At 37.6% G+C, this 21,504-nt stretch overlaps 1 protein-coding gene across 1 annotated transcript in view; it reads left to right on the top strand.

The window, feature by feature from the left end:
- Positions 1-21,504, top strand: part of LOC149794771 (solute carrier family 23 member 2-like) — a 110,838-nt gene that overhangs the window by 82,298 nt on the left and 7,036 nt on the right. Inside the window, exons 5-8 of the mRNA XM_089964407.1 lie at positions 1,298-1,479; positions 9,245-9,365; positions 10,008-10,164; positions 13,027-13,280. Of these exons, the coding sequence (XP_089820533.1) occupies positions 1,298-1,479; positions 9,245-9,365; positions 10,008-10,164; positions 13,027-13,280 (714 nt within the window). The remainder of the gene's footprint in view (positions 1-1,297; positions 1,480-9,244; positions 9,366-10,007; positions 10,165-13,026; positions 13,281-21,504) is intronic.

Genomic DNA, 21,504 nt, shown 5'->3' on the forward strand with positions numbered 1-21,504 from the left:
TTGATATATTGATATAATAAGGATTTAATTACTCAAACATTTATAGCAGTAGAGATGGTGCGACCACAAATAAGCGTCACGGTGGATAAAATTTGTTTTGAAAAACACGAAGATAAAGTAACAAAATAATCTTACCCAACGTTATTGACCATATATTTTTCGTCTTCGTAGGAAGCTTTATTTTTCAAAAATGGACCTTCCACCACGTGGTTCGTACACCCTCTCTGATGCTCTAACTCTGAAAAGTGTCAGAACAAGGGATCGATATGGGGACCGCAAGGATGCAAACGAGTGCATTACCAATACGCTCTCCTGACGCATAGCATATTATTTTTGTTTGAGTTGGTAGATTTTCTAGACTGACTAATCACTTGGCAACAACACTAAACAATCTTGTTTAATTATATTGTTAATAAAACATGCCTCCAAGCCATATTTAATCAATCAGAGAGTCAGTCATCTTTAATTTTGTATTTCATTTGCATGGTATGCATTGATCATGTCAAAGTTTGTTTTCATCACAGCTGTTATATACGACATTAAAATGAATGAAGAAAGAATTTTCAAGAGAGAAAAGGATCTATAGAAAAGAATTTATTATTATTATTATTATTATTATTATTATTGGAGTTCCACATAATATGTGTTTGAATTTTTTACGTAGCGTTAACAATTTTTCAGTCATATCGTTACGATGTGTCAGGTCTGCCAGTTGATAGTGATGTCTAACAGTGGGGCATCATGCTGCAGACATGTAGCAGCATGTCCCACAAATTTCACATTAACAGAGGAACAGCTGCTAATAACATTTATTGGCTTGACTTGGCCGGGGTTCAAACCCGCGACCTCCTGCATCTGTTAGGATGCTCCAACACTTAGGCCACTAGAGAGGTGTATAACATAACCATGCATGGCACCGGGTGGCTGCGTGGTCTAAATCACTCGCTTTTTCGCTGTCAATGCCGTTTCACCTCTCTCCACGTGTGTTTGTGTCTCGGGCTCGGCCGATGTGGGTATTTTAGCAAACTACAGTTAGCTTCCCTTGGATCCGGGAATCTTACAGGGGTTTTCGAGGCTTCTTCCTTCACCAGTTATTCTGACCGCCATATATAGCCTATCTGGCACTGGGAAACGGCGTTAAACACCAACAAAAACCTAATGACACCCTGTGTTATTCATATACATTACATCAGTGTGATTACAACGTGGTTAATCTGTTACAAACCATCTACATTGTACTTATTCGAATATTGATGTACAATCCAATTGTGAAGTAATTATGTCACATCTGTTTCAGTTAGAAGGCAGTCTAATTCTTGCTGGTCTGATCCAATTCTTCATCGGGGCCACAGGATTGACGGGATTACTCCTACGTTACATGGGACCTGTAACCATAGTTACGGCCATGCTACTGAACGGAATCTACATAGTCAAGGCCTGTATGAAATTCATTCAGGCACAGTGGGGCATTGCACTTCTGTACGTCATTTTATTATCTTATCATCTTAGAGACAGATTTCGTAAGAATCGATTTATGCATCTAGATCTACCTATGTATTCGTTGAAGACTGCAAAACTGTATGTAGTTATTACCAAATCCAAGCATTTTATTACAATTTTACTTCTACGACATTCATTTACATTTACCAAAGAAATAATATAGTTTATCGTATCGTCCCGAAGACAGATTAATTTAGTTTAGATGACCCTCTTTCACGACGGACACAGTAGATTATCAATGAATTTAAATTTTGAGATGGCACTCTTTCACGATGGAATCTGCATCTTCATAGAATTCTGTTAACAAAAGACTTTATCTCAGATGTAGTCCTCTGCGTGCTTCATGCCAAGGTGTTCCAAAGAATGAAATCTTGCAAGCTAGAAAGTAGTTCGATCAATCAACTCCCCAAATTTCTGCTGATACTGATGACGATATGTGGATCTAATGTCACCTGTTCATTACAATTTGCAATTTTGCTGCATGCAAATCTTTCCGAAACAAACCTGCGTACGCTTTAGTCGCATACTGGTAATTGGTAATAGCCATATCGAGCGCGAAATTCAAAATGGCCACAGTACAGATGGTTGTACAATTCCACAGGGATTTAAAGGTAAACAAAATAGGATTTGTTCAGGAAATATAATGTACATGTCACCAAAAGAACCCTTTAGCCGACGGTAGCTTTACAATCGCGAGAAATACCGATACGTGTATACACTGTACTCCGATATTTTCAGCCAATAATTGGCTGCAAATAATTGAAGCATTTAAAGAATACGTGATATCAGCCCCTAACCTGAAAATCAATATCATCACGGGTGAGGGGATTATGTATCGACCTAGCTAGAAGGGCACTCGTAGCCAGTGCTTAACATATTATTTCATGGCATGTTTAAGGCTTATTTTATTAATTTTATTCGACCACTAATTATTTGGAAAACCGAGGCATATTCCTATTTCTAGGGATATATCACATTTCTCTATGTGCATGCAGTGCAAATTTAAAACACAAGCACTGTCATTCGATATTTGTACCTTATGAAAAGGATCCACTTTACGATCTCCATCCACAGTCTCTCGCCGCCTTTGCACTCCTTCATCTTTCAGCACGTCGACCTTCACCTTTACGTTTTCGCAGAACAAGCCCCGTTCGTATTTAGAGTTACTGGCGTTAGGACCTCATTAATGTTCAAAACCTTGGTGATCTTTTGCAGTTTTAGTTAGGTTCTAGTCAGTTTTTCTTATGAAACAATTCTGATAAAATGTTAGGTAATCAGCCCTTTTCTTTGGGCAATTACATTGTTAACTGCTCGTAAGAACACTTGAAGTTATCTTCCAAATAGCATGTGCTAAATTAAGATTCATGTTGATCTAGTTGAAAAAAATTAATTGTAAAATAAAATGGAAGATAGCGAAGAAGAGCAGCAAGATGAAATCAATAAAACCAAGGCAGAAACTTTGCAAAGGACACAATACCCAGATTTAAATGAACTTCCTAGGCATCTTGGTCAGGAGTCACATATATGAACGCAAAGAATGAACAAATTCCTGTAACACTAAAATAAATAGAGCAGGACAAAATAAATTGTTCAAACGAACAATATATGACTTCATAAAGTGTGGAATATCTGTTTTGGCTATCTTCTTCATTATTTCAAAATGCGAAGTTACTTTAATACATCAGCACAAACATTTGAAAATGACAATGATAAATCAACCAAAGCGCAAAGGTAAAATCCAACCAAGACAGCAATATCATAAAATTGTCATAACAGACTTTTCAATCTATTTTGCAATAGCTATACTAGTTCTCCAGATATCAAATATCTAGCGGACAAAGAAAAAAATGAACACAATTTTCCACGCGATTATTAAATCAGTGTTTGATTAGCATAAAGCAAGTACTTGAATAAGTTATTGAAATTTACAATTGGTCCACTACCTGCACCAGCCAAAATGGAAATGTAAGATATTTCATAGCTTATCAGCCTATTTTATCTTGGTTAACAACTGACTATATGACAGCACATAGATGTTTATTTGACTAATGTGTTAACACATTTCAATTGAGTTCAAAAACAAATATACATTCCAGCAGAATGTTAGATCATCTCTCGAATTCGCTACATATAACAATGTAAAATGGTCGTGTCAAGCGATTAAAACATTGGCGATACAATTGTCCGCGCTTCACGGAAATGATCATTCACAACAAAAGTTTCAAAGATTATTCAATCGTTAAATAAACCATCGACAAGTTGCATAGTAAGAACTACCTAATAAAACACAGATTACTGAAAGAGAATAGTGTATCTCCTTAATTACAATAGTCAAGTAAATCCCTTTGATCTAGAATATTTCCTTAATTACAATATTCAAGTACATCCCTTTGATATAAAGTATCTCCTTAATTACAAGTCAAGTAAATCCCTTTGATCTAGAATATTTCCTTAATTACAACAGTCAAGTAATTCCCTTTAGTCTAGATTATCTCATTAAATACAATAGTCATGCAAATCAATTAAATATAGAGTATCTACTTAGTTACAAGTACATCCCTTTGATATAAAGTATCTCCTTAATTACAAGTCAAGTAAATCCCTTTAATCTAGAGAATCTTCTTAATTTCAAGTCAATTAAATCCCTTTGATCTAGAGCATCTCCTTAAATACAACAGTCAAGTAATTCCCTTTAGTCTAGATTATCTCATTAAATACAATAGTCATGCAGATCAATTAAATATAGAGTATCTACTTAGTTACAATAGTCAAGTAAATCCCTTTACTCTAAAGTATCGCCTTAGTTACAATAGTCAAGTTAATCCCTATAATTTAGAGTATCTCCTTAAGGAAAATAGTTAAGTAAATCCCTTTGATCTAGTGTATCTCCTTAACTACAATAGTGAAGTAAATCCCCTTGATCTAGTGTATTTCCTTCAATACAATACTCAAGTAAATTCCTTTAATCTAGAGTGTCTCCTTAATTGCAAGTCAAGTAAATCCCTTTGATCTACATTATCTCCTTAATTACTCTGTTTAAGTAATTCCTTTGAACTAGTATATCTCTTTAAAGACAATAGTCAAGTAAATGCCTTTAATCTAGAGCATCTCTTTAAATACAATAGTCAACCAAATCAATTTAATCTAGTATATCTCCTTGGATACAATAGTCAAGTAAATCCCTTTGATCTGGTCTCTCTCCTTAATTGAAATAGTCAAGTAAATCCATTTAATCTAAAGTATCTCCTTAGTTACAATAGTCAAGTAAATCCCTTTGATCTAAAGTATCTCCTTAGTTACAAGAGTCAAGTAAATCCCTTTGATCTAAAGTATCTCCTTAGTTACAAGAGTCAAGTAAATCCCTTTGATCAAGTAAATCCCTTTGATCTAAAGTATCTCCTTAGTTACAATAGTCAAGTAAATCCCTTTGATCTAAAGTATCTCCTTAGTTACAATAGTCAAGTAAATCCCTTTGATCTAAAGTATCTCCTTAGTTACAATAGTCAAGTAAATCCCTTTGATCTAAAGTATCTCCTTAGTTACAATAGTCAAGTAAATCCCTTTGATCTATAGTATTTTCTTGATTACAAGTCAAGTAAATCCCTTTAATCTAGAGAATCTCCTTAAATACCATATTCAAGTAAATCCCTTCGATCTTAGTTTCCCTTTAGGTATTTTGAGTTTAGGTTTCAAAAGATATTCTGACATATTATGTTAGAGCAATTGAGTTTTCATAAAATTATCAGGAATTATAATCTGCTCAAAAGATAGGCATACTAACTTCTTCAAAAGATGATTCGATTCTTACGGTCTAAATTTTATTTTACGCACATTTGTATCGTGTTCATTTATCCCGATTATATCCGCATATTTGTATCGTGTACATTTATCCCGTATTATGTCCGCATATTTGTATCGTGTACATTTATCCCGTATTATATCCGCATATCTGTAGTGTGTACATTTAGCCCGTATTTTGTCCGCATATTTGAGAAAAGGAAAGATATAGTCTGCTATACTGATCGAGTTAATGCGAATTATAGCTTTTTATACATATATAATGTTGACTGCCAGATCTGATCGATTTGTTATCATCAGAAAATCCGGATGCAAAGCGTCGAGTCATATTCCGGATCATGTGATCCTCACATAAAAAGTGATCTAGCAAACAATATGGAATTACTGCGACGACGATGTATTTGTTATGAACCTATCATTTTTCAGATAAAGCAATAAAATCCCAAAACATAAATGAAAAAAAAATTGTCTTAAAATTTCATCCTTTCTGAATGAGCTCCATTGGAAGGTATAAACTCAATTTTACTTTAAAATAGCTAACATGCGCATGAATATTGATGTCATGTATGAAGATTTTGTAACAACATTCACTCATATTCAACATAAGTTTTGGGAAGCAGATTCTTCAACGTGATTTTAACTTATTGCGCAGTCATCAGATTGTGCAACACTGACGATATCACCAGCTGAATAATTATACAAGTTTCCTTCTGAATCCCTAATGATAACATATGAACGGTTTATAGCGAGACACAATGTGAAGCTATTCTGGGGACTTGGCGTAGGAAAGAGAGCTTTATTTGGACAGCTATTTACACCAGGATTGAGCAAATTACTGGAACCTGATGATAAGGATTTGTTGAAGAGAATGCTACACATTTCCATTTGTACGTCACTTGTGGCAAGAGCATAGCCATTCAAAGTTTCTCACTTGTAAACTGGAAACAATGTAGTTCCAGCCTTGTTTTATAAAATGATAATAAGGAATACAAAAAAATCTTGATGGTTTTCCTACTTTAGAGATTCTGGATTCTTTGGTAGAAAATTGATAGATATATTTCTAATAGGAGAAGTATCACGTATGATCTTAAAAATCTCAGGTACAATTGGGAAAAAAGCAAGATATTCTAACGTTGTGAAGAAACTATTATCACTAATATAGGCATTGTAATGAGTTTGGAGGAATACAATCAAAACAGAAAAGAACAACCATTGCTTGAGATGACGTGCACAAACACGGGTTCGTGTAAATAACGAGCAAGCCGAAACTACTGCATCTTGCATTCAGTGAGACGCAAAGAAGTTCATGAGAACGTCCGATTCTGTATGATGGGCTAAATACATATTGTTGGTAAAATCTCTGCTGCTTTTCAAAGCTATCTGGTCAACGAGAGTATATATCCTGCATATACAAGGAAGATGAGCCGCTGACGTCCGAAAATTCAATAAGTGTCGCAGACGCATTGAAATGTATTTATGCACCTTCGCCACTAACATGGCCTCTATTTATCTAGATGGTTCCAGGAAAAGAATTGTGTTGAGCCTTTGATGATCGTTTTACAATATATTATGCGAGGTTTCATCGCAAAAGAGCATCGTTTAACGAATAAATTGCACACTTGCGTAACAATTTGCTGATGAATCGTGAGGAGCGCTCTCAAACGTGGCTGATTCAACATCACAATATTATAGCAATGTAACTAAACGCGCAATTGGATTAAAACCCACTGGCTCTAAGCGGCAGATGATTGTAGAGATTGTTAGAGGTGATTTACTTTCACACACAGAGGTAACTAGAATGTGGGCAACTTCGTGCTACTGATCCAGTGTGGTTCCTAGTTTTATATACGGTATCGGACCAAATTAATATTTCAGGACATCTAACACCTTACCATCTGGCGCTGGAAACTTTAAATGCTCCCGAAGAACGAGCGACAAAGGCTTTTGGTATAGTCTTCGTGAGAAAAGAATTGCAAATCATTCCCACGAATATATAACTACTGCAAGTGAGTATCCTCAGCGCGCGATCGCGTGGTACAATGATGAGTAAATGGTGATTTCGTCATGAAAAATCCATCACTTGGTGCACAGCGGGATAAATTCATCTGAGTGCAACCCACATATAGGCGTTGTTTACATGAGTGGGTAGGACTTGCTACATGTGTGAGTTCATGTCGATCGAGGTAACACAACACTCTCCGTACATGTCGTGTCGGAGATTGCGTTACACAACCACACACGAGACTCCTTTGGCTTTCTTAGCAATTTTGCTGGATCCTTATTCGAAGGGGAGAACAGAGCCAACCATGATCGAGAAAAGTATGTTACAGTCTAACGTATTCTTCGATGGACATACCATCACAATCCTCTTTGAAGTTTTCAATGATTTTCTTGCTGACACTGCTGAACAGCAGATGGTTCTTCGGGTACTTGCTTGCGACTTTGATTTTGTTACTGTAAACAGCAAGCCCACCACTGAACATCTTTCTTTTGACGAGGCTGTTCTCAGTTCATATATTTACTTTTGATAAGTGACATGGATAGTCCAGATACACCATTACGTGTGGGAAAACAAATTTATGCCAGAATATCAAATGCAAGACGAAAAGGTTCCCATGTCGACATTGCCTGCATGTGCTCCCCATGCATCAGGTGTTTGACAATCATTTACTACCCACACATAATGGTGCCTCTGGACCATCCATGTCGCTTAGCAATAGCAGACCAATATTAGTACACTCAAACGTATGTGTGAGTAGTCGCTTTGCATCAAAGCTTTATCTCAAGCGAACACGGAGACACCGGGTTTGAGTTCTTCAAGAGTTTTGATCATGGCCATAGAAGACTGTACATGGATTTCTCTATCAAATGCTTGAGTTCGCTTTTTTACTGTCGGCATTTGTAGGCTGATCTGGGAACTCATTTATTGTTGTATTCAGATGTAATTTGAAAGGAATCATTCATTAAAATTTTCAATTGATGTTACAAAGCGCTCAATGACTTTGTTTGACTAAAACACTACTTTTTGGTTATTGTGAATTCTTTAAAAGACATTCTGCATTACATCATTCGGAATATTCTATAAAAAATTACTTGTGATAGGACATTTAGGGTTATATGGGAATTCATTCCAAACAGTTAAGGTTTTGCTTTGTAATACTAAGCTTGTTAGCTTCGCTTGTTTCTGTCATTTAGTTAAAGACTAAAGAACCGTTACAGATTATGGTTGTCAGCTTTCAAGTGATCCTCAAGAGCATCAAATATGTCTTATAATTGCAAATGCGAATCTTTTAACGATGAACATTATCACTTAGGGAAGCATAAGGTATGATAAATGAGCTAGCGTTTTGTGTTTTTGGTCTTTGATCAAGATGATGTATATTAATTGTCACCGCTAAAACATGACGATGTGGTTTTGCTAGAGTGTTGTACCATGTTTAAAATACATCTGTTGTCTATGTACAGTGATTGACACATAATGTAAATTACCGAACCAAAATAATCACACAATGTAGGAAGTGGTGTAATCGAATATGTATCACTTCTGACAATATTTTAATAGATAATGTGTCAGCTCTCTGTTTTTATCGAGTCATCTTGCGTTACACTGCACAATCAGGTTGACTCAATAACGTCAAATGTATGGCAAATCACTACCTTCACATATTAAGGGCTCTTTTATTGTAAAGTTGTTGATTTTAGCAGCCGAAACTTAAAATCATCCCTTCCAGGAGTACGAAAATGCGAAATTTAGGTAAATAATGAATTCTCTCCACATCTACAGTTTTTAAAAAATCACTCTGTCATAAGCAACTTGGTATTCCTTTAATATAGAACAGCTAATGCAATTAGCTATGGACTGATTTATCACACTATCTGAATCCTCTACATTCATGTCAATAATACCTTATATACATACTTCATTGATGTCTAGTTGATGTTTCAGAACGTGTGGTGTCGCGGTTATCCTGTCTGTATATCTGGAACATAAGAAGACACCCCTGCCATACTGGACCAGGGACAAGGGTTTTCACATCACGTTCTACCCATTTCACCAAGTATTTGCTGTGAGAATAACTACTGTATATTTGTACTAAAGGCAGAAAGCATCCTAATGAGCACCAAATATTAAAAACATGATGACATGAAAAGCATCCGATTTCAAGTTACATATATTTTGAATTTATGCAATGACAACACAAGTAATTTAAGCATTGAGTTCGGGTCAAATAGAGCTGTATCACATGAAGTCTGGATCCAATCTGGCTTAAAGACACGGCAACAACTCGATGGTTTTTGAACGGATTTCTACAATTTGATTCATGATATATAGATTTCTTTGTTTTCATGTCGCCAAATTCATATTTCTAAAATCAGAAATGGAATGCTTGTCGTGATTTAAGTATTAGTATAAAATATAAGTACATGTTTACTAATCAATAATCAAGGATTGGTACATCATTTTTATTAATGCGGAATTAAAGATAGGTCACATGATGTTGCCAACACTTAAAGTGATCACTGATGTGACCAGGTATGACACTTCTAAAACATTGTATGGAATGCGAAATTTGAGTGCACGATGTAGCGGTTGATGTGCTTACATAGTATCTCAGATAAATGAAAAGTTTAAGGGGCACCTGTCACTATAACCGTTAACGTCATTTTAAGTCACGTTGCGTCTGTAAATATATTCTCTCTTTTTGAAGATCCTGATATCAATTATGGTTGGCTGGTTGGTCTGCGCTGTGCTGACATATTTCAACGTTTTCTCATCTTCTATGGACGCTCCTGATTACCTGGCTAGAACTGATGCTCGATCTCAAATTATACACGACGCCAAGTGGTTTTCTGTGCCATATCCAGGTAACGATTCCAGCAAATTTCATTCCTCAATGAATGATATTTTTGACCATTCTAGCCGTATAATTGATTGAGGAGAGAGTCTTTGAGTCGTTGTTGTTGTTGAGTTTAATTATAGTAGCGTTCGCACAACTGTGCATGTGCCACTTTTTTCTGACTGCACCGCAACCTGCTAGTTGTTCCTGTGGAAGGAGATGGTGCCACCTCCCCCAGGCTTTTATGGATTCAAGGAACCCTGATAGTTTGGCCTCAATCTGTGGGTCCATAAAGGTCCCTACAGTTGAATGGTTGGCTGTCATTAGTGAGAAGGAGAGCTCGGGAACGGTCCTGCTTGCTTTACATCGCTCGTTTCTTGTTGCATTTGCCTGGTGGTTTTTTTTTTTTTTTTTTTTTTTTTTGTTATTGATTTTTTTCGAATTTTTTTTTTCTTCAAAATGTTCTAAAAGGAGGGGGGATGTTCTATGCTGTTTATAGCGGTTCTTAGTAGATATCATGTATGAAGAGAGATTTTCAAGGTTATTATGGTATTACTAGTCGAGGTGTTTAGGGTGTGTTTCCTACGTTATGTTATTTATAAGTTTTTAGATATTACCTCTTTAAGTTATTTATTAATTGATGTTTTCAGAGATTGAATGTTATTTATACTTTATTTAGCAAGAGATCGGAGTCCTAGCCGATTACACGGTTCGTTAAGGACATCTAGGACAGGAATCCTAGCTGATTACTCGGTTCGTTAAGGACATCTAGGACATCCGATTTTGCGGTTTCCTTAGTTTTTTTTTAAAGGTGCTTCGCAAGTGAATTATTTATTAATACTTTTATAAAATTGAATGATATGTTATGGTTTTTTATGTGGTGGCTTCTAAATTTATTTAGCTAGTTACTGGGTCTTTTGGTTTTGTGGGGATAGTAATTATATTTTGTTCCTAAGTCCTGCTGAGTCTGTGAATTGATTTATATTTTTTTATGCTGATTGTTTATTTTTATTAGAGTCCATAAGTAACTCTGGGTATGTGTGTGGTGATCCAATCTCTTTTTGGTTTTTGATAAATATTTTCCGAGCGGGTTGATATTTTGGGCATATATTGAATACGTGGTGTAGATCTTCAGTGGTGTGGCAGTTAAAGCAGTTAATGGTTGCTGGTTTGGATCCTATAAACCTTCCAAAACTGCTTGCTAGTTTAGTTTTTCCAGTTATTATCCTGTTTTTGGTTTTCTGTTCTAAATAGGTACCCTTAGGTAGCTGTATGTTCCTATCTACGTTTTTTTTGGGTTTCATGGTGCTTTTTACCTTTTGTGGAGGAGTTCCAAAAATCTTGCCATATTTGGTCTATATATGTTTGTGCGAAGCTTATTGCTTCTGTAGAGCTATAGTTAAACTTGATAGAGTTTTGATCTCCTAGTTTGGTTTTTGCAACTTTGTCTGCTGTTTCGTTGCCAGAGATTCCAATGTGCGACGTTATCCACATGAGCTTGACTAATTGATGCGCTGTGGTGATATCGTCGAATAATTGGCATGCTCTGTCGAGGAATTGTTCCCTAGAGTGTGTATTGCGATTTTGGATCGATTTGATAACGCTTAGGGAATCGCTTATAATGACTGCTTTAGGTATTTGGTTGTCTTTGATCCATTGTAGTGATTCAAGTATAGCCCAGAATTTAGTGGTGTAAATGGAGCAATAATCAGGTAATCTGGATCCCGTTTGTATATTGAATTCAGGCATGACTATTGCTGCTGCTCTTCTTGGCGGGTTGTTTGTTTTTGATCCATCGGTATATGTTTTAACATAGTCCGGGTATTTTTGGTTGATTTCGTTTACCAGTACAGGTTTTAGTAAGTTTTCTTGTCGTTCTTTATTGCCTAATTTGGTAGCTTCAATGTTAATCCTTGGTGGTTTTTGTAACCATGGTGATTTGTTCTGGTCTGTATTGTTTGTTACCTGTTTTTTTTAGTTGAGGTATCTTTTTTCTTAGTTCAAGGATTACTTTGCCACTTGGTGTGATAGGTATGATTTTGGGTTTGAAGACAACTTTACACTTATTTATAGCTATTTTGGTGGGATGGTTGTCTGGGTGGGTATCTAATCGAATGGAGTATCGGAGAAGCAGTTCTTACCTACGTACTTTTAAGGGTAGTTCTCCTGTTAGTGTTTGTAGTTCTTCTAATGATGTTGAGGGGAGTGTTCCTGTGCATAATAGCAAGGCTTTTCTCTGGATAGTGTCAAGTTTTTGTAGTACAGGCTGCTTAGCCGAGTTATATGCTTGGCAACCGTAATCCAGTTTTGATCTAATTAGGCTTTTATATATCGTGAGGAGGGTTTCCTGGTTGGATCCCCAGTCAGTCCCTGTGATGTTCCTGAGTAAATTGAGATCTTTGTTACAATTCTGGGTGAGTTGTTCAATGTGCTGTTTCCATGTGAGGTGGTTGTCAAAGAACATTCCTAGGAATTTTACTACTGTTACGTATTTGATTAATTGATTTTGTATATAGAAGTTTGGATAGACTAGGCTGTTATTTCGTTTGGGGGTGAATATGATTGCCACAGTTTTTTCATGAGATATTTTGAAACCCCATTTGTCAGTCTCTTATTCATGTTTCATTAACTATTATATGTTACCAAATTAAGTATCCGTATATGATATTTTATATGTTACCAAATTAAGTATCCGTATATTTATTGTGTATGTTACCAAATTAAGCAGCTGAAATTGAGGGTGACTATCTAATGTAGCTTTCGTACAACTGAAATTGGCCTTTTGTTCCTAAATTCTTCTCATACAGACATTTTGAAAAGGCTTTTCCTGAGTCTTCCATCACTGCCACAAGATGATACTGACGTTTTACTTAGCTTATATTTCTTTTAGGTCAGTTTGGTTTGCCATCCTTTGACATCAGTGTTTTCGTTGGGTTTCTCATCGCAACGTTCATGTGCATTCTTGACACCATTGGCGATTGCATCGCATGCGCCCGAGTCTGTAGAGTGCCGCCACCACCTGCACACGCAGCCAATCGGGGAATAGCAGTAGAAGGATTAATGAGTGCTCTCTCTGGTGCGATCGGTTGTGGCCATGCAACCACGACGTATGGAGGAAATATCGGAGTTATTGGGATAACGAAAGTAACTACATTGTTTGGATATGTACCTCTGATTAACTAAGACCCAGTTATACCTCCAGCATTTGAGATATATTTCTTTTTAAGGAAAACGCAAATGTTTTTATTATGACCTACCTTGTCAGGATCAACTATATGGGGTATACTCAAACATTTGGTTTAATCTTTTATGCTCAAACGTTATTCATTTTCGTGTACTAAAACATTATCCATAAACGAAAACTACTCAAACATTATCAATAAACGCGATATGATCAAACATTACTCATATACGTGTACTCAATCATTATCAATAAATGTGAAATCCTCAAACATTATTCGTTATTGTGTGCTCAGACATTATCCGTAAATGTGATCTAATCAAACCTCCATAAATGTGATATACTCAAACATTATCCATAAATGTGATAGACTCAAAGCACCTTCTAACAGTAAATTACAGCAGCGAGATAAACCATAGATCCAATCCAACTAGCCTCACGATCACATTTAAGTTATAGTTAATCTTGTATCCGAATAAATTTTTGGGACGTATATTAACACGTTAATCAAACCAGTGTATTGTTCTTCCGAATCTCAAGAACTGTACAATTTTAAAGGAGGTTCCAAACTTAGTTTGCCTCAAGTAAATAAAGCAATTGAGTAATAAAGAAATGCAAAAAAATGCAAATTCGACAGCACAAATGGCGGTGACTGACTAGAACCTTTAGTAGTAAGACGGGCTGTTTACGGACAATGGAAAACCCAGTCAAAAAGGACGAGGGCATAATTACAGACAAAGTTTTTCAGACACCCCTGGTCAATTGTACAGACAATGGGAATTGAACATGGGGACTATTTGGGCTGTTTACGGCCAAGGGAAAGTGAATTTGTTGTATAGGGACAAAAGGAATTGAACAGGTAAGGTGACGTCACGGTACTGAAGATTGATAACAATGTGGCAAGGGGATAACCTCAATCAGACCAAAAAGCGGAAAAAACCTAGAACACTTGGCGGGAACAGGACTGGCGGGACATAGACATACATAACACATACAAAACACAACATAGAAACACTGATGGATGAACATCAATCTATCGCACACAACAACTATACAACCGACTAAAATATTTTGGGCAAGAAAGCAAATCTTTTCGTGGTATATGAGTGACCACGAAATGTCCTTTGGGTTCTTCTTTTTCTTCTTCTTCTTCTTCTTCTTCTTCTTCTTCTTCTTCTTCTTCTTCTTCTTCTATTTTCTCCAGTTCTTCCACAATTTCCGAACCTGCTAAATGATTCCTTTCTTCTTCGTCTTTACATTATCTGGCATCCAGTCAGGATGTCCCATTGATGTAAATTTCTCCTGCACCTGCATCCAGTGTTCATTCATTGTTTCAAACTCCTCTTTGTTATTTCTGTTGCCTTTTTCCTTTCTCTTGTTTGCCCAGTTATCTTTCAATTTTTTACCACTTTTTCCAGCACGTTTCTCATCATTTCTTCAGCTTTCTTAAGTTGGTCTAGCCCCCACTTCAGAAAAGACCACCACTCTGTATAATTCAATATGTCTTCTAAAAAACACCAGACTTTCATCACATTTTCAAGGACCTCATTTAAGGTTACAACTCACATATTTTGATCGAATGTAGCATCTTAACTTTTCTAATTCCTTCTCTGTCATTCCTTTCACCAGATGTCTGGCTACTTTCAGGCTGGTCACTTGACTTGTCACAAAGGCTTTGATAATTGGATACATCCATTCATGTTCTAGCCTTTCCATAACGTAGGCAGCATCCACTATCCAGTACCAACTGTCTTTCAAATTGTTCAACAAATACATTGCCATCTTCGTTCATTCAATGTTGAATGGCGGGAATGGCGAACGCTTTGACTTTATAGTTGTCAGGCACGGACGTTAAGGAAACAGCTATTATACTCAATTCATATATTACCTACAATCAACACACGGGAAGGAGAATAAAAGAACAAAAATATACTATCCACACACGGGAAGGAGAAAAAAAAACAACAGAATATACTATCCACACACGGGAAGAGGAAAACAAACCCAAAATATATTATCCAAAACCCCATTATCTACTATTCACACACGGGATAGAGAAAAAAACACAAATCCAAACTATACTCTCAAAATACCCATCATCTACTATCCACAAAAACGTACGCTAACGCTTACAAACCCCCAAAAACTACTATCTTCACAAAGGTATGCACACTTATACAAACACACATTATACTATCCACACAAACGTACGCTACTCATGCAAACACACATACACACAATTACATCAGTAAAGGAATAAGTGTTTATAATCACGCTACTCCACACACACTAAAATTGGTAACTTGAATAGTCTCTTTCCTAGCGATTTGGGTTGCCCTGAGAAGGGGTGCTTTTTCAACTCCAGGTGCACCTGGTTAATGATGACACCTCCCAGGCCGTGCCCCACAGACACAGAGAAGGCTCCAGTTGTTGTCCCAGTCGACTGTAGCTGATGGGAAAGCGGAGGCGTGCTGTGTAGCCTCATCATTCCAAGCTTCAGTTTGCGGGACCCTGAAGACCTTCCTTCTGAAGTCTTCTCATGTGCCAGACCCGTGGATGCTGAGGTTGTCGTGGTTGCTCTCACAACTCCTCCTCCCAGTTTTCCGTCTGTGGAATCACGGTCCTTTGTACTGGTGGGAGAGGTTGTGTCTGTGGTTGACGTGGCTGAGGTGCTGGTGCTGCCTGTGCAAGTGTACTGACCATCGAAGTCACCTAACACAATGGTCTCAGCATGAGGTGAGGTAGGATCCTTTCTTAAGTTTCTTTATTTTTCTTCTCCTCCTCTTCTTCAACCCTGGCATTTTCCTGGATTGCCTCCATGGCCAGTTCGCCCAGCAGGTGCATTTGGAGTTCAAGCGATTTGCTTATCCTGCTCATCTTCTTTTATTTGTCTCGTTGACAATGGGTAGCCAGACTAACAAGCTCTTCTTTTATTTTTGTGAAGCACGGACGCGATGAAAACACCCCCGACATTAAAACGTACAAGACCAATTTCATCACCCCAAAATCATGAAACACGCGGACCTAAAATAAGCACTCATTCGCTTTTTAATTACTAGCACTAACTACAAACACAAACACATACAATGTTTTTGACAAGCTACGAAATGAAGTGCTTAAAGACACATTTCTAACAAAGTCAATCAAACGAGAAAAGTACTTACAGACACACTTCTATTATTTAACTTACCAAGATATTATTGGCAATTGAACTAGTATCTCTTTTTTAGAGTATCGGGTACCCCTGAAAATGGCTGCTTTCTGTGGACGGGGAGTTATGGCAATCTTTCATCGTCTAAGATTGCGAACTCGTCTGGCGACAGGCTTTCCCACTACATCGGGTCTGCTTCTTCGTAAAGAAAAGGAGAACTATTTCGTGTCTACACGGCAGTCAACAAAAGTCTCTATATGGTTTCTGCTGCTGATGTTGCTGTTGCTCTCTCTTCTCTCCATTCTTATGAAGCTTGTACTTCTCCGTTGATTTTTCTTTCTCTTTCTTGATTTCTTCTTTGAAGACCTCTTCTATCTGGCATTCGGTCATTTTCAACGTCCTGAGATTCTCTATATCTTCAGGCTTCGGTATCAGGCTTGGCCTGATACGATGTAAATTCACGTAGGCTTCGTTCAGTTTGGCTAGTCTTGAACATAACATCATAGGAGCATGAGTCCATAATCGATGGTCAGACTGGAGACTTACTTGATTTATATAGTTCAAGCGCGGACGCGATAGAAAACATCCCTACAATGTTTAGAGAATTTGATTTGAGGGTGAGGGTTAGAGAAAAGTCAAAGGCCATGTATCATGATAAAAATTGAGAAAAAAAAAACAAAAGACACATTTTATCAAAAGTCAACATTTTATTCAAATAACTAACAACCAACAATTACCAATTTTTCAATCAATTAAACAAACAAACAAACATTTTTCTAATAACCAACTGTTGATAAGGTTGACAACGTTGTGAAGTGAAGCTAGACTTCCACTGATGGAAGTCATTGGGCCAGTGATGTACACTACGTTTCCTAGCTAAATACAAAAGATAATCTTAATGGGCACAAAACCATCGATCTACTTTCTCATCGTTTCTAGAAGAATGACGATCAAAATAAGTCACTAAATGTTCTAAAGAATATCCAAGATCAAGAAAATACACACAATATTGTCCACACACGATGGAATGTGCGCCTTGTAACTTCACATTTTTGAATTGTGTTGTCTGGGCATTTTTTCTCATAAGGTCGATGGTGTCGTCTTCTAAAGGTGGCGATCCATACGAATCAAAATAGTCCACACAGCCTTATTTGGGAAAGAATACGGCTACCCAGTGGGTTCCTGGTAGATGACTGTCGTCATTGTTGATTACACAAGCGTGATGGTCTTGAGGTTTGTGGTTATGCAGTTCATCTTTACCACACACGACAGCATTCCAAAGCAGTGTACGAACTGTGGTTCAAAAGGCAATACATTTCCCATGTATACATTTTTGTGTTGATTTGTATTTCTTGTTGGTTTTTCTTCAAAGTTAATGATAAGTTACCAACTCAGTCCGAAATTTTTGCTTTAAAATCTCTGACAAACTACCGATTATTTTCTTCGTCTTCGCACTGTGATCCAAGAGAGCTTCGATGTGATGGATCTCTAGAACAATTAGTGGAGGAGAGAAATGATCACACAAGTCTTTATACCGCTGGTGCAACACGGCTTCTTCCGAGATGCGATTCCAAGATTCGTCCAGATACTTGTCCAATTTTTCTTCTTGTCTCAGCATCAGACATTTTTCGTGTTGAATTTGACAGGGATGATCGTTTTGACAGCCATAGCAATCTTTCTTGATCAATTCCGTAAATTTTTCTGTCAGGTGTTTGGCAAAACAGTATACTATTGTTTTTGTTCTGGCCATCTGGACTTCATCACTATCTCATTTTCGTTTTTGTCTTGGAGTTATGTTTCCGTGGGATCCTCCCATTCCAATTCTATGGCTTCTCCACTATTTAATTAGGGATAACAGTTTCTAATAGAGACTATCTCAAACTGTTGATTTATATGGTATTGTCGAATTCGGCATACAAGATGACGTTCACCGTGTGGTCTGGAGGTGGGTGTGCAAACTGAAGTTCCATATGAATCTGACCAGATTTTATAGGATGGAAATGTCCCTCGTAGCTGCCTTGGTCTGGAGAGAAATAAAAAGCCGACAAAGTGTACGTAATGCCGTGACTGGTTTTGGTCCCTAATTCTCCGGTAGCCTCGTACAGCGACAAGTACGATCTCAAGTAATTCTTATCACCAAACGTAAGTTCGAAAGGTCTGGTACACACGGTTTTGCCATCGCGACTGACTTCTATCTTGGACAAGTTGAACTGTTGAAAGTTGAAAGGATTTTCCTCGATGTTTCCATTGAAGGCTGTAGATTTGACCATACTAATGATAAAACACTTGGGGAAACTTTCCTTGGAACAGTAGCTCCTCGGTCATCGATCGCCGACTTCTGGGAATGGTGAAAGTTTTCACCTCCACGCGTGGTATCAGATACTTGTCGGTCGTTTTACTCAATGTGTGACTGATGTTGTTTCCCATATTAGGTAACGCTTCTACAGGTCGCACGCAAGGTCTGGCTTCTTGGATGAAAGTTTTGCATTCGGCAGCATTAGCCATCAAATGGAAAGCGGTACTGCATCGATTCAGTCTCAGGCGGACATCTACCCCGTTCAATAAATACTTCTCTTGTAACAACATGTACAACAAGCGATCCATCAGTTCTAAAATACGGCTTCGAGCAATTTCCTTTCGTTGTTGCATAAATCCCGATACATTTTGATCGTCCCCAGCAATCGCAGTGCTGTCGAACGTGGGGCCTATCGCGGCAGGTTTCCATACTACACAAGCAGCCGGATAAGTATTATTGGCATCTTTTTTGTACGTCAAGACATTTTTTAGGTTGGCTTGGTAAGGGTAAGTATCCATGCTGCTGCTGACCATATTGTTATTCAAGTAAAACTCTACTCCACTGAACAAGGAATTCATATAATTGTTGACGGGAGATAGCCTGGACGCGTCAACTAGATTGTTACTGTCCGCTTCGATTACTTTGACTTTCAAGTACAAGTAACTGTTATTCAGATCGATGTAATCTTCGAACTGTCCTTTAATATCAAACCCGATGGTGCAAAATTCGTCAAAGAAGAGACGGGATGAAATTCTACCCATTGGCATTATTGTATCGTCATCATAGTGGGTGGCATGGCAAACAAACCCAGTTCCGACTTGGAACAGGTGCAATACTCTCGGTGCATCATTTTTGTCTCTATGATTTAATAATCAAAAACCTATAAGTCTCGGACGATTCTTGTTTTCTCTGTTTTTCTAGCTTTATAAGTATGAAGCCTTCTGAAGGGGCGTTTTGTTCGTCGTCTCTTTCCGCCTTGTCCATGCTGTGGTGTAATGTAAGCGGGAATACCTGATTATGCAGTGTCTATAGCATTTACATGGGTTTCTCGTCGGCCAAAAATGTTGTTGCCCATTTAAATCAAGAAAACAGTTTCGGGTTTTGTTTATCGATGATAGCATTTTGGAGAAATTCTTTAATTTGCGTCAATGCAGAATCTTTTAAAGCATGCAATCCTAGTGTCTGCATCGGTTTCAAAGCAGGAGCCACCGAACGAAAGGCAGATTTCAACATATCTCCTAAACCACGTCCTCGCTTTCAAGCGACGCCCACTGGCTATGTGACTTACTAGTCGTTAGAGAATCGTTTTTGAAAATGGAGTTTCATCGTGAACTTCCCTTTGGTGTCAAAATACGACTTACTGACAGGCAAATAATGCGGATGTACAAATTTATGGTGAACGTGATAGGTGTTTCCATCTTCCTCGTCATCGTTCGTGAGAGAACCTACTTTGAAAGGAATGACATGCAGTAACGGCGTGGAGGTGTGTCCACCACGTTGTACTCCACACATCTGAGTACACAAAAATCAAATTGAGTTCTTGGTTCAGTTCTACCAAGGAACGAAAATAATTTGCAAAATCTAGGTTGCTGGTAATGGTTTGTATGGGTTTACTGATCATTATGTTCATGTCTCCACCAAAATGTCATTCAATTCACGACAAAATATGATACCTATCACTGTCATCCGGAAATTTCATCCGTAGTCGACGAGACTCTTTATGTTACTCAGTGTTGAAGCTTTTATGTTATTTGTCCAAACAAAAATTACCAAGCGGTGGTATTGGATTAGCGTCAGCTGTAGTTACAACAGGTTTGTGAGTGCCCAATTATTCTTGCACTTTTTCATCATAAAACTTCGACCGCAAAACTGTTTTGATTTTCAGTGATGTTTTTGATTTTTGTAGGGTTTATGATGTGGCAGAAAAGAAACGATATGTATTTTAGGTACTCGTTCACCATACCACATCCACAATGGTTGCTTTTGTATATCTCTTGAGAAGAACTAGGTGAAGGAGTGGTCATTATGGTTGATAGCCATTTCTTTTTATAGTCGATGGCTTGCGAAGCGTCGATCCAATGATCAAGACTGGGAGGATATCCTTTCCAACGCTTTTTGACTTCTTTGACACTTGTTTTCCCACTTTATGGGTTCTTCGTTCGAGAATGAATTCGATGTCGTACACTTGATCATCTTTTATGGTCACTAGTTGTAACTCGGGAAAGTATAACGTTCCTTTTAAACCTTCCCCGTTCATGTCTTCCAATTTATTGACGGAAGAATGACGGTCACGCACTCGTTCAGTGAACGAAACAATTCGGCGGTCCAGATGGGCACCAATTTTAAGGGTCGCACTAATTTATTGCTCGAAATCAATGGCACGACCCATTTAAAGTTGGAAAGGACGTCCATGATACAAAACAAATATTTGTAGCCACGATTGTAGGTGGTCAAATGAGAGACATCGGTAAATCAGATTGCCATTGTTGATCAATGCCCTCCACTCTGGTGAGACGTTTTGAAAATTTCGTAGAATGGGTTTGTGTAAATCTTACGTTGTTTTTTCTTGTAACCATCGTTGCATTTGAGGTAAACGGAGACTTTTCAGTCGAGTTTTGGGAGCACTATACAATTTGTTTAACTCATCCGTAACCTTCATGATGGGATGAATTGTATTTGAAACTGGGTAACACCTTCTCCACTTTTTATAAGTCACCCACTCTTCGCTGATGCTACTTTG

Source organism: Sinohyriopsis cumingii, chromosome 7 (assembly GCF_028554795.1).
Source record: "Sinohyriopsis cumingii isolate HCF-2022 chromosome 7, ASM2855479v2, whole genome shotgun sequence".
Classification (NCBI taxonomy): Eukaryota; Metazoa; Mollusca; class Bivalvia; order Unionida; family Unionidae; genus Sinohyriopsis; species Sinohyriopsis cumingii.